The following is a 21,327-nucleotide window of genomic DNA, read 5'->3' on the forward strand; positions in this document are numbered from 1 at the left end:
TTCCGCCAGAACCAGCCTCGTAGCATTCCCGGGATAATCTGGTCAATCTGTGAGTCACATTGCATCACGAAGAGCTTACATCTGTCCATGAGGATCATGTTGACCACTACATCCGGCTTATTCTTCTTCCGTACGATTGCATTACCAGCAGCACAATGGAAAGTGCCATACAGTTCGCAGTGTACGTACGTGGTTGCTATAGCAACAGGATGAGTTTACCGTAGCCCTCTGTCTGTCAAAGTGCCGTATTTAAACCCAATGCCACCTCGATCGCAGTGTTCGCACCATGGCGTAGCTGACCACGTCACTGCAGTCAGCTTGGCTCCACACCCCTGTCGGCAAGTCCGAGAAACTGGTTGACTCACTTCTTGCATGTTTCGCAGCGGTTCGCACTGAAAAAGGTGGTTAGTCAGCCTTTGAGAGATGGTGACATTAATGTGAGTGGACATCATATTTTATAAGTAATGTAGCAAAGTGGCATAACTATGATGGATTGAAGTCCCCTGTGCAAACGATGCCATTATCATCCTCTAATGATCACTTGCAGAACTCCTCGGGATTGCAGTAAGCCGCATCCACGCTGCTGTTGCATGGCAGCGGCTATTTCGTACCGATGTTGTGTGACAGACGGAGTTTCGTACCGATGCTATGTGGCAGAGGGCATTTCGTACCAAAGTCACAATGCGAATGGCGCTTCGTGCCAAAGTCACATGGCAGGATGCTTTCATCAGTGTTGCGTGACGGCGTGCTTTGTACCAATGTAAGGTGGCGTAGGGTGCTTTGTACCAATGTTGGAGGGCAGAGGGTGTTTCAGAACATGTTGCGTGGCAGAGGTCGCTCCATGCCGATAGTGTGTGACATGGGGTGCCTATTACCGATGTTGTGTGACGGACGGTGCTTCGTACTGATGTTGCGTGTTGGTGTGTGCTACACGCCACTGTTTCGTGGCAGAGAATCCACTCTACCTACTGCACCAACGAGTGCGCTGCATAGTGATGATGCGCTGGGAATTACAGGAACGTGTCACTCGTAGAATGAAGCTCGAGCCTGTCTGGTGCTACATTCGAGTGGACCAACCGGTGTTGTGGCTCGCAGTTCCTATCACTGGCTTGAGATGCCACTCTAAAAGCCATATGGAACATACAACGTTCGTACACTTTCCTGGAATGTGCTGCTAAAATACACTCCTGGAAATTGAAATAAGAACACCGTGAATTCATTGTCCCAGGAAGGGGAAACTTTATTGACACATTCCTGGGGTCAGATACATCACATGATCACACTGACAGAACCACAGGCACATAGACACAGGCAACAGAGCATGCACAATGTCGGCACTAGTACAGTGTATATCCACCTTTCGCAGCAATGCAGGCCGCTATTCTCCCATGGAGACGATCGTGGAGATGCTGGATGTAGTCCTGTGGAACGGCTTGCCATGCCATTTCCACCTGGCGCCTCAGTTGGACCAGCGTTCGTGCTGGACGTGCAGACCGCGTGAGACGACACTTCATCCAGTCCCAAACATGCTCAATGGGGGACAGATCCGGAGATCTTGCTGGCCAGGGTAGTTGACTTACACCTTCTAGAGCACGTTGGGTGGCACGGGATACATGCGGACGTGGATTGTCCTGTTGGAACAGCAAGTTCCCTTGCCGGTCTAGGAATGGTAGAACGATGGGTTCGATGACGGTTTGGATGTACCGTGCACTATTCAGTGTCCCCTCGACAATCACCAGTGGTGTACGGCCAGTGTAGGAGATCGCTCCCCACACCATGATGCCGGGTGTTGGCCCTGTGTGCCTCGGTCGTATGCAGTCCTGATTGTGGCGCTCACCTGCACGGCACCAAACACGCATACGACCATCATTGGCACCAAGGCAGAAGCGACTCTCATCGCTGAAGACGACACGTCTCCATTCGTCCCTCCATTCACGCCTGTCGCGACACCACTGGAGGCGGGCATGCATCCGTGCGTCGCTGCGGTCCGGTCCCAGGTAGACGGGCACGTGCACCTTCCGCCGACCACTGGCGACAACATCGATGTACTGTGGAGACCTCACGCCCCACGTGTTGAGCAATTCGGCGGCACGTCCACCCGGCCTCCCGCATGCCCACTATACGCCCTCGCTCAAAGTCCGTCAACTGCACATACGGTTCACGTCCACGCTGTCGCGGCATGCTACCAGTGTTAAAGACTGCGATTGAGCTCCTTATGCCACGGCAAACTGTCTGACACTGACCGCGGCGGTGCACAAATGCTGCGGAGCTAGTGCCATTCGGCGGCCAACACCGCGGTTCCTGGTGTGTCCGCTGTGCCGTGCGTGTGATCATTGCTTGTACAGCCCTCTCGCAGTGTCCGGAGCAAGTATGGTGGGTCTGACACACCGGTGTCAATGTGTTCTTTTTTCCATTTCCAGGAGTGTAGTTTAGGTTACCTGAAAGTGACGTTATTTAATTACGTAACGTTGTTTTCTAAATATTTATTGTAACTCTAAGCAGGGGTCTCTCCTAGAAAACTAAGGCTATTCCAGACAAGTCGCCCGACCCTAGGTATTTAGTGCTATCCGTGTGGAGCTGGGGCGACTCGTTAGTTTTGTATAAATAAATAAATAATTTAAATTGATATCAAAATCTTCTTATTAAAGGCTTAACGAATTTTACACATAATTTCAAACGTTTTCGAAACTTTTTATGGATAACGCTCCCCACAAAAAATTAAAGGAAAAGTGTCACTTACAACAGTTTTCGCTGTTCGTGTAGTAAAACTTCAGAATCACGCTTGGCACTTTAATTTAATACTTCATTACTGATTGCTATATTCGCAACACGTTTTGCAGGCGCTGCCGACACGCACCACCCAATGCACCTACGAAGGTACACTTCTGTACGATACGTAGTGCAGGAGCCCTCACATCATCAAGACTAAGATGGGCGAGGAAAGGGCCTCTGTTAAAACAGAGAGCGCATTACCCTGATCGTGCACATCCAGCGTCAGATACTGAGGGCACTTACCTACTTCCAACGAACTTTAAACCTGATTTCACGCATTTTACAAGGTTAAAGTCAAGTATTTAACGCAAAGATTCATTTGTGAAAAAAAAAGAAAAGAAACAGACTTGAAGCTAGTTTACACACGGGATTTCGATTGATAAGTTACTCTTATGATAGTCGCCCAAAGATCATATTTTAGTACCGACGACATTGTACGATACCTGAGTCATGCAGTCGCAACTAGCGGTACGCAACTTACTTGAACAAGTTGAATTGGTGAATTTTGTATTCTATGAACGTTTGCAAGGTGTACGGCGTTGCAGTCGTCCAACTAAATGTGATGCCTAAGAAATTTAATAGGATGCATCCTCAGGAAACAATACGCAAAAATACAATGTGCTGTTAACACACAGGCCGGCCGGTGTGGCTGAGCGGTTACAGGCGCTACAGTCTGGAGCCGCACGACGGCTACGGTCTCAGGTTCGAATCCAGCCTCGGGCATGGATGTGTGTGACGCCCTTAGGTTATGTTTAACTAGTTCTAAGTTTTAGGGCACTGATGACCTCAGATGTTAAGTCCCATAGTGCTCAGAGCCATTTTTTTTTGTTAACAGACAAAAGTAAAGAATCCTCAAAAGCACGAACATATCGCAGACCAAATCTAAGGAGTTTGACAACATGCATTCGTAAAACCGTTCCAGTTGACTCTGTTGGCCGGCCGTTGCGCCCGAGTGATTCTAGGCGTTTCAGTCCGGAACCGCGCTGCTGTTACGATCGCAGTTTCGAATCCTGCGTCGGGCATGGACGTGTGTGATGTCCTTAGGTTAGTTAGGTTTAAGTAGTTCTAAGTCTAGAGGACTGATGACCTCAGATGTTAAGACCCATAGTGCTCAGAGCCATTTGAACCATTTTGACTTTATTGTCTGTATGTTTGTTCATTTGACAAGTTGCATTCCGTTACATCCGTTATTCATGCTGGATGTGATGTTGAAAACGTAGCTCCCAAAACAGACTTGATGGACAGTAATTTACAGAATCCGAAGCCATCGATGTCCATAATCAAAATTACCAACTGCCTCTAACCCTCAAAATTAAAAATGTTGTTTATCAGTCGTAAATATGTAGGTTCTTACCAAACTGGGAGATGCACCAACATGTCTACTATCATTACAGCGCTTAACTGCAGCATCTATTAATGATGACGGTGTTCGAATAAACCTGAAAATAAAATGATGCTGTCAGTAACACATCGCTGTTATCGTGTGCATGGCTTCGCTTTTCAACAAACCAAGTTTTTTCCCGTGATATTGTCTCCATTCTGCTGTTTTGTCAGAATATGACGTTATGAGGGTTGTTTTGAGTGAAGATATTATTTCATCAGGTGAACAAGATTCTGTAATTTCTTTCTCTAATATGTGAGTTAGACGTGTTGAGCTATTCACATATTTCACAGGTTCCCCAATTTCTTGTTTGCAGACCACCCTCGCTGAGCGGGCTATGAAGATGAGCAAGGTGGGCAACCAGACCAACTCGCAGGACCCGCAGGCTGTCAACTCGCGGGTCTTCGTGGGAAACCTCAACACCTTCCAGTGTTCCAAGACCGACGTCGAGAGGATGTTCCAGCGCTACGGCCGGATAGCGGGTGAGTCCAAAGCGCCGTGCAACTTCATATACCAGGCGCAGAGCACGCGCGATTAGTGTTTAGAAAGGGCAAACTTTAAACTTTCTGTATCACATGAGGTTTTGAACCTCGCCCTATCCAGTGTGTTAACCTTCGGAGGACCAAGCTCCAAAATCAACAACATGTACCAGGAGGAGACAAATGAGACCCCACACAATAATAGTCACATAGTATCAAAGTGAAATGCCAAGGTTCTGCTGACGACCTGGCTGTCCTCACTAAAACTAGTGAGGAAACTGAGTACCACACGAAGTTATATGAGATAGGCCTTCACATATCACATGAGAAGACTCATTTGATGAAAAATTTACATAAAAGTATCAGAACAAACTAAATATGGGACAGTTTTACGTATGTTGTCTTCTAAATATCTCCGAGAAATCATAGTAACCTCTGTAGTAGACGGTCAAGCAAATTAAGAAAAAGCTACCAAACTCCATAAAGCGTACAGAATAACGCGGAATCACTGCAGAAACAAATTGTACGTAATGCGAATCTTTGTCGTTACAAGACAGTGCATGAAGCAGTATACGTATAAGAAACTGTCTCTCTAGGAGGCCATTCAAAAACTGACGAAACTGCAAAGGAAGAACGAAAAATTTTTAGAAATATATCTCGTCCCACACACGTAAATGACATATAGACCAAAAGAAAAACTACAGACTTACACACATACCTAGACAAGTTCACTGAAGCAGTACACAGAAGACAGTAGAAGTGGCCGGCCGGTGTGGCCGAGCGGTTCTAGGCGCTTCAGTCTGGAACCGCACGACCGCTGCGGTCGCAGGTTCGAATACTGCCTCGGGCATGGATGTGTGTGATGTCCTTAGTTTAGTTATGTTTAAGTAGCTCTAAGTTCTAGGGGACTCATGCCCTCAGATCTTAAGTCCCATAGTGCTCAGAGCCATTTGCGCGATTTGAAGACAGTAGAAGTTATATTTTGCATCTGGTCTAACGCAGATCCACTTGCGAAGCCGTACGGGCAGGACCTTGTTTACTTCTGCTCCGTCACAGCGCTACGGGTACTGCAAAGGTTGGCATTTACGTGACGTTTTGTGCGTTGTGTGCGTACGTTCTACGCCGAATACGTCTTCGTGTTCGTTTAAGTGTGCTCTTAGTAGCGGCACTGATCGCTTATATTTTCCCCGGCATGAATGTCTATTTCACGTAAAGGTACAGTGAGTTCTTCTTTTGGTACGTCGACCCGTCATGTGCAGGGCAGTTCTCTAGAAATCGATGACTGGTAGATGCTTTTGTTTTGACTTCGGATCATATACAGACAGCGTATTTTGACACGGAACTGTATGTTCTCTTTGTTGTATTTGTGAATCCCTCACAAGTAGAAATATTACTGCTCAAATAGGGCTCCAGGCTCTTTTCCGTCAGAGGTGACTCAATTCAGTCCTCCCTGTGAACACTGAGGTTCAGTGCACGAATGTTCGTGTGTTCAATCTTCCTGCTGAGGTAGATAATGTTTCCCTCAAAGGCGACTTGCTTGAGGATGGAGAACTTAAAAACATTCGACTAGAACAGTGGTCACCGAGCGAGGTGGCGCAGTGGTTAGCACACTGGACTCGCATTCTGGAGGACGACGGTTCAATCCCGCGTCCGGCCATCTTGATTTAGGTTTTCCGTGATTTTCCTAAATCGCTCCAGGCAAATGCCGGGATGGTTCCTCTGAAAGGGCACGGCCGACTTCCTTCCCCGTCCTTCCCTAATCCGATGAGACCGATGACCTCGCTGTTTGGTCTCTTCCCCCAAACCAACCAACCAACCAACCAAGAACAGTGGTCAGCCAATTCAGACTTCAGTGCTGCAGCGGGGTGCTTTCCGTAGAAATACAGTTAAAACAAAGTATCCCGTCTCATTTACATGTAGCTAATTAATGGATACATACAGCGGGCGGGTGTGGACGTGCTTTTTGTGTAACGAGAGTGTTTGAGAAGGGTTTTTGTTTTGCGATCTGCTCTTGAACACTGACGCAAGTCAACGATGACTGACCGCGAATCAGTGACTGGACAATGTTCTGCTAATGACGCCCACCGGATGGATTTGAATTTCACTGCGGTTAATTTTCCACCGTCACGACCTAAGATGGCTTTTGATGTAACGACTCATCGCACGAATGTTTATGTTATGCAAAATAATAGGCGCCGTACACTGATACGTCTGACGACGTTCCCTCAGTCCTGCCCCCCCCCCTCTCCCCTCCCTCTTCTACGAACTCCGTACATATACTAATTCTCTGGGTAGTAGAGATGGAGTCAGGACATTGCTGTTTCGATTTCTGCAGATGTTCCTTCTGAATTTCTCCAAGGCCGGAACACTTGCTGTCTTGTCGCAGCTCCCAGCTGTTCGTTGTCTAGTAGCCTACTTTATTTTCTCGCTCTTAGAGAGGCCGCACACGGGAGGCGAAAGGGGCGGGGAGGGGGGGGAAGGAGAGCTTCACATGATTTTCCTCCCTTGTCTTCTTGTCTTGTTGACGTGGGTCGCTCGCTTTCGCTAGGGCGTCCTCGTGTGCCGACAGCTTCCGATTCAGAGCCGTCAATGAGTGACTTGGATGCAGTGAACTATCCTCCTACCTCGCCAGCGGCGGTGGATAACTTGCCTACCACACGGCCGACGTAAATGACGTAGATCGTGCGCTTGCAAAGAAAAACCAACAGCGTAACGGTTCCGCAGAATGTGGCACTAGTTTCCTCACATTTGTCGATTGATGCAGCGGTGGACTGTGAATGTCGGAGTAATACGTTGGGCTTTTTTTTTTGCCGCTTCAACCTGTTCTTATTCAGATTGAAGACTGAAGCACACAGCTTTATTGTAATAAATGTTAATAGAATTGAATCGGATCTGCGTTTGGCTTCGTTGCGTTAGTTTAATTACGATTCCTGTGTTGAGATTGTACTTTTAGAAGAAGATTTATTCACCAGATTCTCTTCCTGTATTTCAGACTGTTTTTAATGAGGCTCCCGAAAATTTGACGAATGCCGCTCTTTTCTTTCGTCATTATATTCCCATAGCCGATAATGAAATACTTGATTCTAGTAGTGAGATATGGTGTCGTCTTTTTGATTGTTTATACGCACTGTCTGGTTCGGGTCATACAGTGGAGCGTTCGTGGTTTTACAAAGAGGACGTTGTCTACCTTTTCGCAAGATTCTTCGGTGTCTCGTGTTAGGTACCGATTTTAATATTGTTTTATCGTCTAGCGATTAGTTGCCACATTATAATTTTTATACTGAGTTAAGTGAATGGTTCATTCGATGCGATTGTGTGACGTGTGGGAGCAGAAATATTCCACCTTGGTTAGTTAGATACATGTTTCTTATCGCCACATCTTGGAATCGGATTGACAGGTTTTTTTATTTATCTGATTGTTTATGACTGTGGGGCTGGTCCCGGCGGAAGTTCGAGGCCTCCCTCGGGCATGGGTGTGTGTGTTTGTCCTTAGGATAATTTAGGCTAAGTATTATGTAAGCTTAGGGACTGATGACCTTAGCAGTTAAGTCCCATAAGATTTCCCACACACTTTTTTTATTGTTTATGCGACGGGATGTTTGCAGTAGGGGTGGTACCCGTTTCCTTTTACGACCACGTTGCTGTGGCGGCCATTGTAAACCTTGGGCGATAACGTGCAAAACTGTTACGACCACAGTGGATGCTGAATGTTTGCCACCTCAAGGATAGCGTGCTGGATGATGTGGCTAGAACCTTATGGGAGAGTTGGGTCCGCTCCGCTGTGTGTTATTCTTCGCCGTTGGATTGGTGGACAGCGATTAAGCGCAACCGTAGTTTCGTCAGTGTTTAGTATCATACTGTGCCGCTCGAGCGAGGAAAACTTACAAATTTTATTACACTCGTCTAAGTACTCTACCCGAACAATCAGTTGACTCCCTCTACGCATTAAAGCAAATCCGCTGCAGCTCAAGCGCATCAGATGGAGGGTTTATAGGTGAAATCTAAACCTCGTTCGCTTCTTGAAACGGAACTGACGCCCTTGTATCAACTACTTCCCCACTAGCAGCGACGTCATCGCTCCTTCATTACGTCTCTCACAGTTGCTGAAGGCCGCCAAGTGACTGCGTAATGCGGTATTGTACGCGGCAGCCACCAATATTACGCGGAACTACAGGATGATTGTTTTCCATCGTGTACAAACTCTAGAGATTGATCGATGAGGGCATACGGAACAAAAACGTCTAATGAGCTTATGTCCGGAAATGCTTGGTTTTCACGCTAAGGACCATTTATTCAATCACACATTGTTACCGAGACTGCGGTTTAATACGCACTGTACCATGCAGCCACAGTTACAGTATGTGTTGCACATGGTTTCCATGTGCCTCAAAGCATGTTCTGTCTCACACGTTAACGCCAGACAGGCTGCATCCGAACGGTGTCAACTGCAGCTTGAATACGCTGCTCCAGTGTATCCACATCTCGAATGGGCTCTGCATGCACGATATTTTTGAGATGGCACCATAACCAGAAATCGCACGGTTTGAGATCCGCTGAACGAGTAGGCCATGTAACTGGACCCCTTGTCCGATCCATCGACCAGGGAAGGCACGATTGAGATGCGTCCGAATGTTAACGGCGAAGTGGGCTGGAGCACTATCATGTAGCAGCCACATAACGTTTCGAATCATCAGTGGCACTTCTTTTAGCAGGGGAGCAAAGTATGCCGGTAGTTCTGGCCTTTTAGGCGACATGAAAGGAAAACCGGTCCCAAAATACGGTCACCAATTATCCCGGCCAAACATTTAGGCTTCACCGATGCTGATGATTCACTGTCACCAAACCTTGTGGCTTCAGCATGCTACCCCACAGATGACTGTTATCAAATCTGAAGATAGCACTGCACGAAAAGCTGGCCACATCGTTGAATAGGATGGATGACAAATCTCGAAAACGTGGTTGCCTGATGAAGAAACCAATGACAAAGCTGCTGCAGATATGGGAAGTCTGTCGCTAGTAAGCCCTGCACACGCTGTAAGTGAAAAGGGTAGTAACAGTATTCATGGAGAACGCTCCACACGGTCATCTGGCTTACCCGCACCGGCGGGTCGAGTGCCTGGTACTGACACGGCGGTCGCCTTCCACAGTGTTAACCACATTTTCCTCCAAGTCTGGTATTAGAAAATTTCGGGTAGCTTCTTCATGATTTCTTGCTTCCTGAAACGACCCTGCCTCATACAAACGGCGAAACACTCTTCAGGCCTTGAATGCTGTGGTTGCTGTCAGTGGGGATAGACCTCCTGATACAACCTTGCTGCCCACCGCCCATTGCCATTTGCCTTTATTGTAAGTAGGCTGTTTATGTTTTCTCTATGTAAGCAGGCTGTTTAGGTTTTTTTATGGTAACGCCACCTCTGTATGAAAATCACTGGCTGTGCTGTGTGCAGTCTGTGGCTGCTTTGCATTGTTGTAATACTCGCCATTGTAGTGTTAGGCAGCTGGCTGTGAACAGCGCGTAGCGTTGCGCAGTTGGAGGTGAGCCGCCAGCAGTGGTGGATGTGGGGAGAGAGATGGCGGAGGTTTGTAATTTGTCATGAACTGATATATATATTATGACTTGTGATGATATTAAGGTAAATACATTGTTTGCTCTCTATTAATATCTTTCATTTGCTAACTACCCCTATCAGTAGTTAGTGCCTTCAGTATTTGAATCTTTTATTTAGCTGGCAGTAGTGGCGCTCGCTGTATTGCAGTAGCTTGAGCAGCGAAGATTTTTGTGAGGTAAGTGATTTGTGAAAGGTATAGTTTAATGTTTGTCAGGGCCATTCTTTAGTAGGGAATTTTGAAAGTCAGATTGCGTTGCGCTAACAAAATATTGTGTGTCAGGTTAAGCACAGTCTTGTAAAATTGTTGAAAGGGGACGTTTCATATGTCGACCCTTAGCCTAGGATACCTCACTGGAATCTTCTGATTTTTTCTTGTAGTTTGTGTATTTAGTGTAGATTTTGTTTATTGCTAGCGCGTAATTATAGAGAGAATTTCCTTTGTAGTTGTAGTTTTTCATTGTTGTACAGTATAACAGTTGTGGCATGCATGTAGATTTGCAGCAAGTATTTCGCAGCTGCGCTTGCAATTAACTAGATATTATTTTCAGTGCTATGTTAATGTGTTCTCTTATTTTTGATCTTCAAATTGTGTTTTTCTGTGTTGTCGTGTGAAATACTGTGACAATAATGGCGTGTGAAAAACGTAACACTAGGCTCCAAACTAAACTGAGAAATAATAGTGATGACGAGCGTAGCTTATCAGCGCCGCCGAGTAATGAATTTACTAATGTTCAAAGTAGTAATTTGGTAACTGTGCACAGGGAAATGGAGCGGGCGTCAAACAATGGCGTGGACAGTGAAACAATTAGTGAAGAGGGAAGCATTATCGATCGACTGGTCGGCAATAGCTCGCCTCAGGAATCCGAAATGACAGGACACAATTTCGCAAATACTGTAGATTCAGGTTTTGGGTCATCACCGTTTTCTCAAATAAGTCAAGACACATTTTCTGCTTGTCAAAATGTGAATGTTGCCGGTGCAAATGCACTGCCGAAAAGCGTAGAGAAACAGATTCCAGACACTAATACATTATTATTGCAATTAATGCAACAAATGGAACAAAATCAGAGACAAACACAGCAAAAGCTTGAAAAGTTAGACACAATGGAACAAAATCAAAGACAAACACAGCAACAGCTTCAAAAGTTAGACTCATTGGAACAAACTCTTGAACAAACGCGTGAAGATTTAACTACTGAGTTACATCACATTGAATCGAAATGTCAAAAAGTCTGTAATGACGTAAAAACACAAATTTGTGAGCATTTCCAACCTATTTTTTTGCGTCATGAAAATGTATTAGAGAATCACGAAGCAGCCATAAAAGAACTGCAAATTATTGTTCATGAAAATCATGAGACCTTGCAAGCTAAAATTGACTCAGTTGCATCTACCGATTCGGTTACGCAACTTGCAAGAACTCAGGAAAACTTAAAGAACACAGTAGATACCCTGAAAATTGGTTCAGAAAGACACATGGAGGAAATAAGTACACTATCGGAGAAAGTAGCCGAACTTTCGGATCAGGTCACTAACTTATCTACAAAGGTAGATGATGATCTGAATGACACAAGACCCGTAGCCTTCACTGACACAGAAGAGTATGAACAAATCAGAAAATTCAAACAAAATCAGAATCAAATTAATACACAACACCAAAGAGAAATCCGGGAAGTACAAGATCAGCTGACACAGGTAATACAAGAATTACGTATTTCAGAAGACACTCGCGCTCCAACACGGGAAGAGGAACTTAGAAATACGCAAAAGCCACAAAATAATAACACAGGGCATTTCGGTAATTATGAAAGAAATTGGCAAGGTACACCGAATTTTGAGATGGAACCGCCGACACGACGTAACTATGACCGAGATGCTACTCGCCGACACGATGATTTTGACTATAAGCTGTTCATTACTACACGTAAATTCAAAACGTTTAAGAATTCTGCCAACGACATTCATCCACAAGCGTGGCTCCATCAATTCTCTCATTGTTTCCCTCCCAACTGGTCATTGGAACACAGATTAGAATTTATGTGTGGCTACTTGGAGAATGAACCAGCTGTAAGAATGCGATCGGTAATTCACGATTGCCACAGTGAAGGAGAATTTTACCATGCCTTCCTCTCAGCGTATTGGTCTCAAGCTACACAAGACCGTGTAAAACATAGCATCATGATGATGAAACACTTTGAACAATCTGAATTTTCCAGTCTTGTCAAATATTTTGAAGACATGTTGCATAAGAATCAATATCTTTCAAACCCATACAGCCCCTCAGAACTCATCCGCATTTGCTTACTCAAATTGCCTGAACATTTACGACATATTATTTTAGCAGGACGTTGCAAAGATGACATTGAAGCATTTCAGGGTCTGTTACAAGAATTGGAAATTGACACTGACAATCGGGGAACGCGGAAACAGGAGCACAACAATTACAGGTCACATCTGTCACAATTCCACGATGAAAGAAATAATAACTGGACACGACAAGGCTATTCTCACAACACATATCGTGACCAAAACAGACACCACCCGTATGACAACCGTTGGCAGAGTAGTAATAATTACAGGGAAAGATCACCTCTCCGTGGTAATGACTATCACAGAGACAATCAGAGAAACAGACAATATGGGAACCAAAACAATTATTATCAGGGGAGACAGAATAACTTTAGACGCAACGGTCCAGCGCGCAGTTTCGATTCAGGGAGAAATTCTCCACCACGTGACCGACAAGAAAGAAACTATGGCATCTACCGACATGACGACAGACGATGTGATCGTAACGACAGACCTGAATTTCATCAGAACTGGCGGGATTCTAACAGAGCTGGGCCCTCTCGCCAAGGTGAATTTGTAGAAGTTAGGTCTCCTAATCCCAATAACGACGCGCGCCAACAAAGGAACAGACAATGACTCGCACCCCAGGCATCCGCGTGCGCCGGCTGGCTCAGAGAAAAATAACATAGACGCTAACCTTGAGAAAAATTCCAGTATTCTTTACCGACGTATACCGCATGACAATTGCATTCAAGTTCAAACTCTGCGTACTAGGAAGAGTAAAGGTTTACACCACATTTCTCATGTAAAACCATTTATTGACAGATAATCTGCCTTTTAACTTTGTCATTGCCATAAAACTTTTCACTTTAGATTACTAGTATGCTTGTCAAACTTAGAATCTGTTAACATGCAACAATGTTTGGAGTTAAATATCCAGTCAAGAACCAAGAGAACTTATTGAAACAGAAATGACGAATGCATTGTTATAGTGAACAGACATCACAGTGTTATTGTGTGTGTACATTCTTGCTTGTTAGTTGCGCGATTATGGAACGACTATAAGGCTTACATACTTAGAACATTTACCAGTACTGCCAATGAGATTTTAATGCAACATTTTGGTTTACTTGAAAATATATTCTGGATTTAAAGTACTTTCAGTGAGATACCAGATGGCACAGTGGTTAGTTTATGTGACAGCTACACGATTTTATCACGACGCTACTAATGAGTGATAATTTACAATGTTGCTTTTGTAGTGTTTCTGTTTTATTTCTGCACAGTTTTTCTGTTTTATTCTGGAAAGTAAAACAGGTTTTAGTAGTAACTTTTGTGGTATAGCGACAATGAGACTGCCTTTTCCGCAGCACGATAATACGTTACAGCACAGTACTTTCCTCATCACGGCAATAAGCGTAATAACTAAGACATCTATACGCAAAGCATTTCACTTTTGTTTATCATGTGGTAAGTACATTGACTTCTGTAGAACTTAGCTTTCGGAGGACGATAAGTACGACACTTCCACAGAATTATCTTACAGCAAGACGCACATTTAGCGCTACAGGACACATATTTGAGAGATTTTATACTTAAGCCATTTATTTTTCAAGATTTTTGAATTACAAAGAAAGTTTTCCGTGATATATTTCATTCTATTCCTGTAATCTGTAACACCTGAGGGTATAATTACATTAATCCTCAGGGGGGTACACGTCTACTTTGTGTACCATGTGTGTGGCAACCACAAGGAACCCTAGCTAATATGGTATTTGCTTATACAACTTTACACATCGGTACCATATGTCTCTAACACACAAATTACACAGCTATCTGATCATGTAACTGAGAGAGACAAACATTTATTTTACTACGTCAGTGACAGATGTTTACGTAATTACACAGCTGGATAACTTCACACTTATGAAACTGTATTTTGTCTGTGCATTGTAAACTGTTCATATTTTTTTGGAACCATTGTGATACTATGAGAGCTTTGAATGATGTATTTGGTAAAGGGATTATGATTTTTAAAGTACGTTTGAGGCAGATGACACTTTTGACATGAGCAGAGAATTTTTTTTAATTATTGGAGGAAGCTACGACGATTTTGAGATTTGACTGAGGTGTTATGATGTTATTTTTACGACGACGATGTGTATTATGCTGCTGAGGTATGTTTACGATTAATAGGCTGAGGCTACTATATGAGTTATTTGATTATGCTTCATATTTATAATGACGAAATATTGACGAGTGTCGATGGATACGTATATGTGTAATAAGGTAAGGAGTAATGAATAGTGGGTAGGGACTCTTGACTTGTGAAAAAGGATGTTGGAAACCAAGAATCGTACTTTAAGAGTTATGACATGTGCGAATCATGTGTGAATGTATCACAATGCCACTGAACATTTTTTGGACACTGTTATATTCATAGGATTTTGTTTCTACAGATTTGCAACGCTAATTCTTGACCTGTGAAGTATTTTTATGTGAGACTGTCACTTTAGCGAAAATTGCTGTCGTAAATATTTCCGTACGAAAGTTAAGTGACCACCTGCACGCGTCGCGGGCACCCAGCTGTGTCAGACGCCTGGAGAAAAAGCCATTATTGCGAGCCCTTTTCAGCGGCACAGGTAGAAAAAAAAGGGGATGCCATTAACCACATATGATTTTTGTAATGCGTTGTGGGCACACAGCTGTGTCAAACACCTGGAGAACAAGCCATTAGGGTGTGCCTTTCATCGCTAATGCGACACCCTCGTTACTTGAAAACATATGATTACTCGCACTTTGTGCTAATTACTGAAATGCTTATGAATTGATGGGAAATATTCGTACATCTGCACACCTGATTACGACAAGCGTCTTTCTACGAGAGTTGAGAGCTACTAACTTATGAAATGTCACATGACTACTGAAGGATATTTTTATGCTTTGCTTTTCATAGTTGCTTATTTCATTTGACATCTGTTTTCCAGCTGTGTTGCAGCATTGCTTTTATAAAATGAAATGCATTTGCTAATGTGAACACTTTCTGTCAACAGATCTATTAAATAATTATTTTATGATCCACATTCTTTAAAAAAAAGGAGCACTTGGAAAGGAAAGAACAATAAGAAGGAACTAGTAACAGTAACACGTAATTTTCGTTTCAAGTACATGGTAATATTTCTTTTTACAATCAGTTGTTGTGGTGCACCACTTTAATTACATAGATATTAAGATGTGAATACACATTTCCCTTATCTGCATTGTTGTTTTTACTGTAATATTTTTTCTGCTTGCGCTATGTCATGTTTAGGTATAAGTTGCTGCTGTTTGCCAGGCATAGTGTTATTGAATTTGACTTTTGCTAATTTATACTGTAGCTTGCTTTGCAATTTTCCATTTTTTTCATTGCTGTTTATATTAATTGTTTTGTGCTGCTGCATTGCCTCGTTCCTTAGTTTAGCATCTGAGCTCAGTAGATTTAAGTTTGCTTAAGAGGGGGTAGACTATATGAGAAACTGACTATGGAGAATAGGTAAAGAATGCATTGCGAAGTTATATAAAAAGGATTTGGGCCCAAATGAGTATTGTACAATCAGAAATAATTATTTTGAAAGAAATATGAACAGAATACAGAAAGCATGCTTGGATAGGATTTTTTTGGTGGAAACAAAGGATGAAATAAGAGGAAAGATATATGAAGTTTTGGGTTGGACTGCAGTACCAAATGTTACACTGAAAACGAACCCTGTCCTTTCCTATTGGTGTTATCCCACTATGTGTGTGTGTACCCTTGTGTATTTGTTTTCTTCCTGTCTCTGTGTAATTTCATAGAATTTTTTTTTAATATTAAGCTACATTCACTATGATGAGGAATACTGTTATCCTCAAATACAATTGGCATTAATAATGTGTTATTTACTTTGTAAAGATGTTTAGACATTGTTTATTGTTTTGTTTTAATGCTCATGTGTAAAGTTGATGTTTCAATAATTATTCTGATCTATGTATGTACTTATGTCATAATTCCTGTAACATTGATGTATATGTTTATTTCTATTCTTTTGTAAAGCCTGTTTTACTACAAATGTTATCTGTATTGTTATGTTTTTAATAATGTATTTTGTACCTTTGTTATTGTATTCTTATGTTATAAAATTGTAATTGTCACCAGTTCATGATATTATTAACATGTAAGTTACATTTCACTGCACACGTTTCTGTTGGTCATAGTACATGGACAATATGTGAGAAGTAGGGACTGTTAGTGTTTGCACGTTTGTTAATAATTCTGCAAGGGACTGGATAACAGCATTGCTGGTTCTAAGGACAATTCCAAAAACTTTGTGAGTGCACAAGTGATGGTTTATGGACTTGCTATATTATCCGCAAGACTCTTCAATGGTGATTGTGCACCTGCACAGTCACAACAGATGGCTGCTGGCTATCTCTACAAGGACTACAGTGGGTCTACATCTTTGATGATCCATCAATACCATTATCTCTACAAGGACTACAGTGGGTCTACATCTTTGATGATCCATCAATACCATTATCTCTACAAGGACTACAGTGGGTCTGCACCTCTGGTGGCCCACCAATACCATACTCTCTACCAGGACTACAGTGGGTCTGCTCTGTGATGACCTACCTACCAATATTCTTCAAAACTTCGAATGACTCTGCTGTGGGTTTGCTCCATTGTGGCCCATTACCTGTCAGCATGTCAAGAGTCAGCACCGTCTTTCCATTGGAAGGACAACACTACTTCTTCAAGACTGCATGGAAATCCACTACTTCTATGTGCATTTTCTTTTACTGCTTGGACTTTGAGAAAAACTCTGCATTTTTACTGTGATGAACAATGTGGACTGTCTTTATGGACTGTGAGAAATTTTGATCTTTTGACCAACATAATATTAATAAGTGTGTGCATTTTATATCTTTGTTACTGTAATTGTGAAAAATTTTTGTCAAATCTGTATTGGCCAGTGCCCAACACCATTTGTAAAAATTTTTGTGGGGAGCATGGGGGCTATGTAAGTAGGCTGTTTATGTTTTCTCTATGTAAGCAGGCTGTTTAGGTTTTTTTATGGTAACGCCACCTCTGTATGAAAATCACTGGCTGTGCTGTGTGCAGTCTGTGGCTGCTTTGCATTGTTGTAATACTCGCCATTGTAGTGTTAGGCAGCTGGCTGTGAACAGCGCGTAGCGTTGCGCAGTTGGAGGTGAGCCGCCAGCAGTGGTGGATGTGGGGAGAGAGATGGCGGAGGTTTGTAATTTGTCATGAACTGATATATATATTATGACTTGTGATGATATTAAGGTAAATACATTGTTTGCTCTCTATTAATATCTTTCATTTGCTAACTACCCCTATCAGTAGTTAGTGCCTTCAGTAGTTTGAATCTTTTATTTAGCTGGCAGTAGTGGCGCTCGCTGTATTGCAGTAGCTTGAGCAGCGAAGATTTTTGTGAGGTAAGTGATTTGTGAAAGGTATAGTTTAATGTTTGTCAGGGCCATTCTTTAGTAGGGAATTTTGAAAGTCAGATTGCGTTGCGCTAACAAAATATTGTGTGTCAGGTTAAGCACAGTCTTGTATAATTGTTCAAAGGGGACGTTTCATTATGTAAGTAAACACCACGTCGGCAAGCTCTCGATTCGAATACGGAACCATTGTGTACAACGCTCTACAAGGTGAGTCAGCAAGAGATGTGAATCGGACGCATTACCAATTACTATGGCAGGAGGCGGCGCTAGGGCATGACGTATGAGGAACAGTACCACCCTCTAGGAGGAAACCATGCATACTGTAACCGTGGCTGCAAGGTACAGCGCATATTAGATGTGTGACTGAATAAATGGTCTCTTCCATGGAAACCATGCATTTCCGGACCCAAATTCATTTGACCTTTTTTGTTCCATATCCTCTCATCGATCAATCCCTAGAACTGGTACACGGTAGGAAAAATCAGCCTATGTATACGGCGGCTGACAATGTGAGACTCCTTCCCAATGGTGCTCATAGAGACCCAAGTGGAAAGATCAGAACCTTGAATTTCTGGTCTCTCGTAAATCACCTGGTCTAAGGAGTTTTATGTCCACTTTAGGCCCATCCTGTATGCGAATTTTACGACGATGTTAAACGGGATTATATCAGGGGAGACCTGCACCCGCTGCCTTTAAGTAGTATAGGATAATATTAATACTAAAACACTCTCGCCGTGTCATGATGTATTCTTTTCGTCCTCACACTTTGCTAAATTTTGATTATAAAACTGTTGCGAGGGAAACCACTAGGCAGATTATCTTCTCTGTTGGCGAACGTGATTGAAGGGAGCATCGAGGTTGCTATACTAGCCGCTCGACTTTAACTCCAAGTGGAACACCAGGAAGTGATTTATGGTGTTGCAGACATTTCTGTTCACTGCGATCTTGTTTTTCTGGATTTTAACAAGGCATTTGACCGTGTTTCTCATAATTATTTGGTCGGTGTGTTCCAGATACTCTGTTATGCTACTGAGGCCTGTGGTGAAAATACTTGTTAATGGCCAGCTGAAGACACCGATCGCAATTAGTCTGGGTCGGGACGCGCCCCGGGCAGTCCGTTTTCCATGTCCACATTTGTTCTCGCTGTGGACCCTCTGCTTCGCCGCCTCTCACTTCAATTAACGTGGAATAACGATTTCTCGTGCGACTCCCATGGCTAGGGCGTATGCCAACGATGTGGAGGCTCTTCTCCACCGTAGTGAGGAATTTCCCTTGCTAAACGCGCTGTTACAAGGTTACTGTCGAGTCTCTGGTGCACGGTTGAATGAGGGCGAAAGTAAAATTCGGAGCTTTGTTGATATTGCTGTACCGTGGGATAGACCGGCATGCGTCAGTCGGTGTCATCGCTGATCGTTGCCGTGTAAAATGGCGACACGTAACTGGAAACATGTAACTGACAAAATCGAGGAGGCCCTCCTCGAACACGAACGGCTGCAAGTTACACTTCTCCAAAAAGTCCGCATTTCGCAAGTATTGTGTAATACATTTTACTTTGTCAAGTTGTTCACACTCCCTGCGATAATGGCAAAAAATATTGCAGTAATAGTCTGGGCGATATTTATGGAAACATTACATATTTAGATTGCACTATACGACGAACCACCGAACGTACTTTGGAGGTTTTGGGCACCTCTGACGTCAAGACCACAGCTTCTACTTTATACATTTGGCGCACGATTCTGATTGTTACCCGTAGTTTTAAACTACGCCACGTCAGAGAATCTTACCTTGCAATGAGCTATTTGGGTGCCGATGTACCGCAGAGACCGGTATTTACGACTCGTTCTTTGCTCGCTCGCTGGGAGGGGCGGTCTGTCCCAGGCCCATAGTACTATTACCGCCGCGAATCCCCTGGAAGACAGTGTGAAACTGTGGTAGTCTCCTGGTTCATTCCATGGCAGTGGCTTCTTCGCACGGAGTCGTAAATAAATTGATTCCCACTAACGAGCATTTGCATCGGATTGGGTTCAGTGACACTGACAGATACAGTACCTGTAGGTACCATCCATCATCGGATTACCTGATGTGGACATCTGGCGAACATGTACTGGCTCCGGTAAAAACAGTTGGCTCTCCTTACCATTTCTACCTACACCAATGATATACACTCCTGGAAATTGAAATAAGAACACCGTGAATTCATTGTCCCAGGAAGGGGAAACTTTATTGACACATTCCTGGGGTCAGATACATCACATGATCACACTGACAGAACCACAGGCACATAGACACAGGCAACAGAGCATGCACAATGTCGGCACTAGTACAGTGTATATCCACCTTTCGCAGCAATGCAGGCTGCTTTTCTCCCATGGAAACGATCGTAGAGATGCTGGATGTAGTCCTGTGGAACGGCTTGCCATGCCATTTCCACCTGGCGCCTCAGTTGGACCAGCGTTCGTGCTGGACGTGCAGACCGCGTGAGACGACGCTTCATCCAGTCCCAAACATGCTCAATGGGGGACAGATCCGGAGATCTTGCTGGCCAGGGTAGTTGACTTACACCTTCTAGAGCACGTTGGGTGGCACGGGATACATGCGGACGTGGATTGTCCTGTTGGAACAGCAAGTTCCCTTGCCGGTCTAGGAATGGTAGAACGATGGGTTCGATGACGGTTTGGATGTACCTTCCACTATTCAGTGTCCGCTCGACGATCACCAGTGGTGTACGGCCAGTGTAGGAGATCGCTCCCCACACCATGATGCCGGGTGTTGGCCCTGTGTGCCTCGGTCGTATGCTGATTGTGGCGCTCACCTGCACGGCGCCAAACACGCATACGACCATCATTGGCACCAAGGCAGAAGCGACTCTCATCGCTGAAGACGACACGTCTCCATTCGTCCCTCCATTCACGCCTGTCGCGACACCACTGGAGGCGGGCTGCACGATGTTGGGGCGTGAGCGGAAGACGGCCTAACGGTGTGCGGGACCGTAGCCCAGCTTCATGGAGACGGTTGCGAATGGTCCTCGCCGATACCCCAGGAGCAACAGCGTCCCTAATTTGCTGGGAAGTGGCGGTGCGGTCCCCTACGGCACTGCGTAGGATCCTACGGTCTTGGCGTGCATCCGTGCGTCGCTGCGGTCCGGTCCCAGGTCGACGGGCACGTGCACCTTCCGCCGACCACTGGCGACAACATCGATGTACTGTGGAGACCTCACGCCGCACGTGTTGAGCAATTCGGCGGTACGTCCACCCGGCCTCCCGCATGCCCACTATACGCCCTCGCTCAAAGTCCGTCAACTGCACAT

The 21,327-nt window shown here is 44.2% G+C and overlaps 1 protein-coding gene across 1 annotated transcript in view; it reads left to right on the forward strand.

The window, feature by feature from the left end:
• Positions 1–21,327, forward strand: part of LOC126481395 (RNA-binding protein Raly-like) — a 999,983-nt gene that overhangs the window by 257,923 nt on the left and 720,733 nt on the right. The window contains exon 2 of the mRNA XM_050105125.1: positions 4,470–4,635. Within this exon, the coding sequence (XP_049961082.1) occupies positions 4,491–4,635 (145 nt within the window). The 5' untranslated portion in view covers positions 4,470–4,490. The remainder of the gene's footprint in view (positions 1–4,469; positions 4,636–21,327) is intronic.

Source organism: Schistocerca serialis, chromosome 5 (assembly GCF_023864345.2).
Source record: "Schistocerca serialis cubense isolate TAMUIC-IGC-003099 chromosome 5, iqSchSeri2.2, whole genome shotgun sequence".
Lineage (NCBI taxonomy): Eukaryota > Metazoa > Arthropoda > Insecta > Orthoptera > Acrididae > Schistocerca > Schistocerca serialis.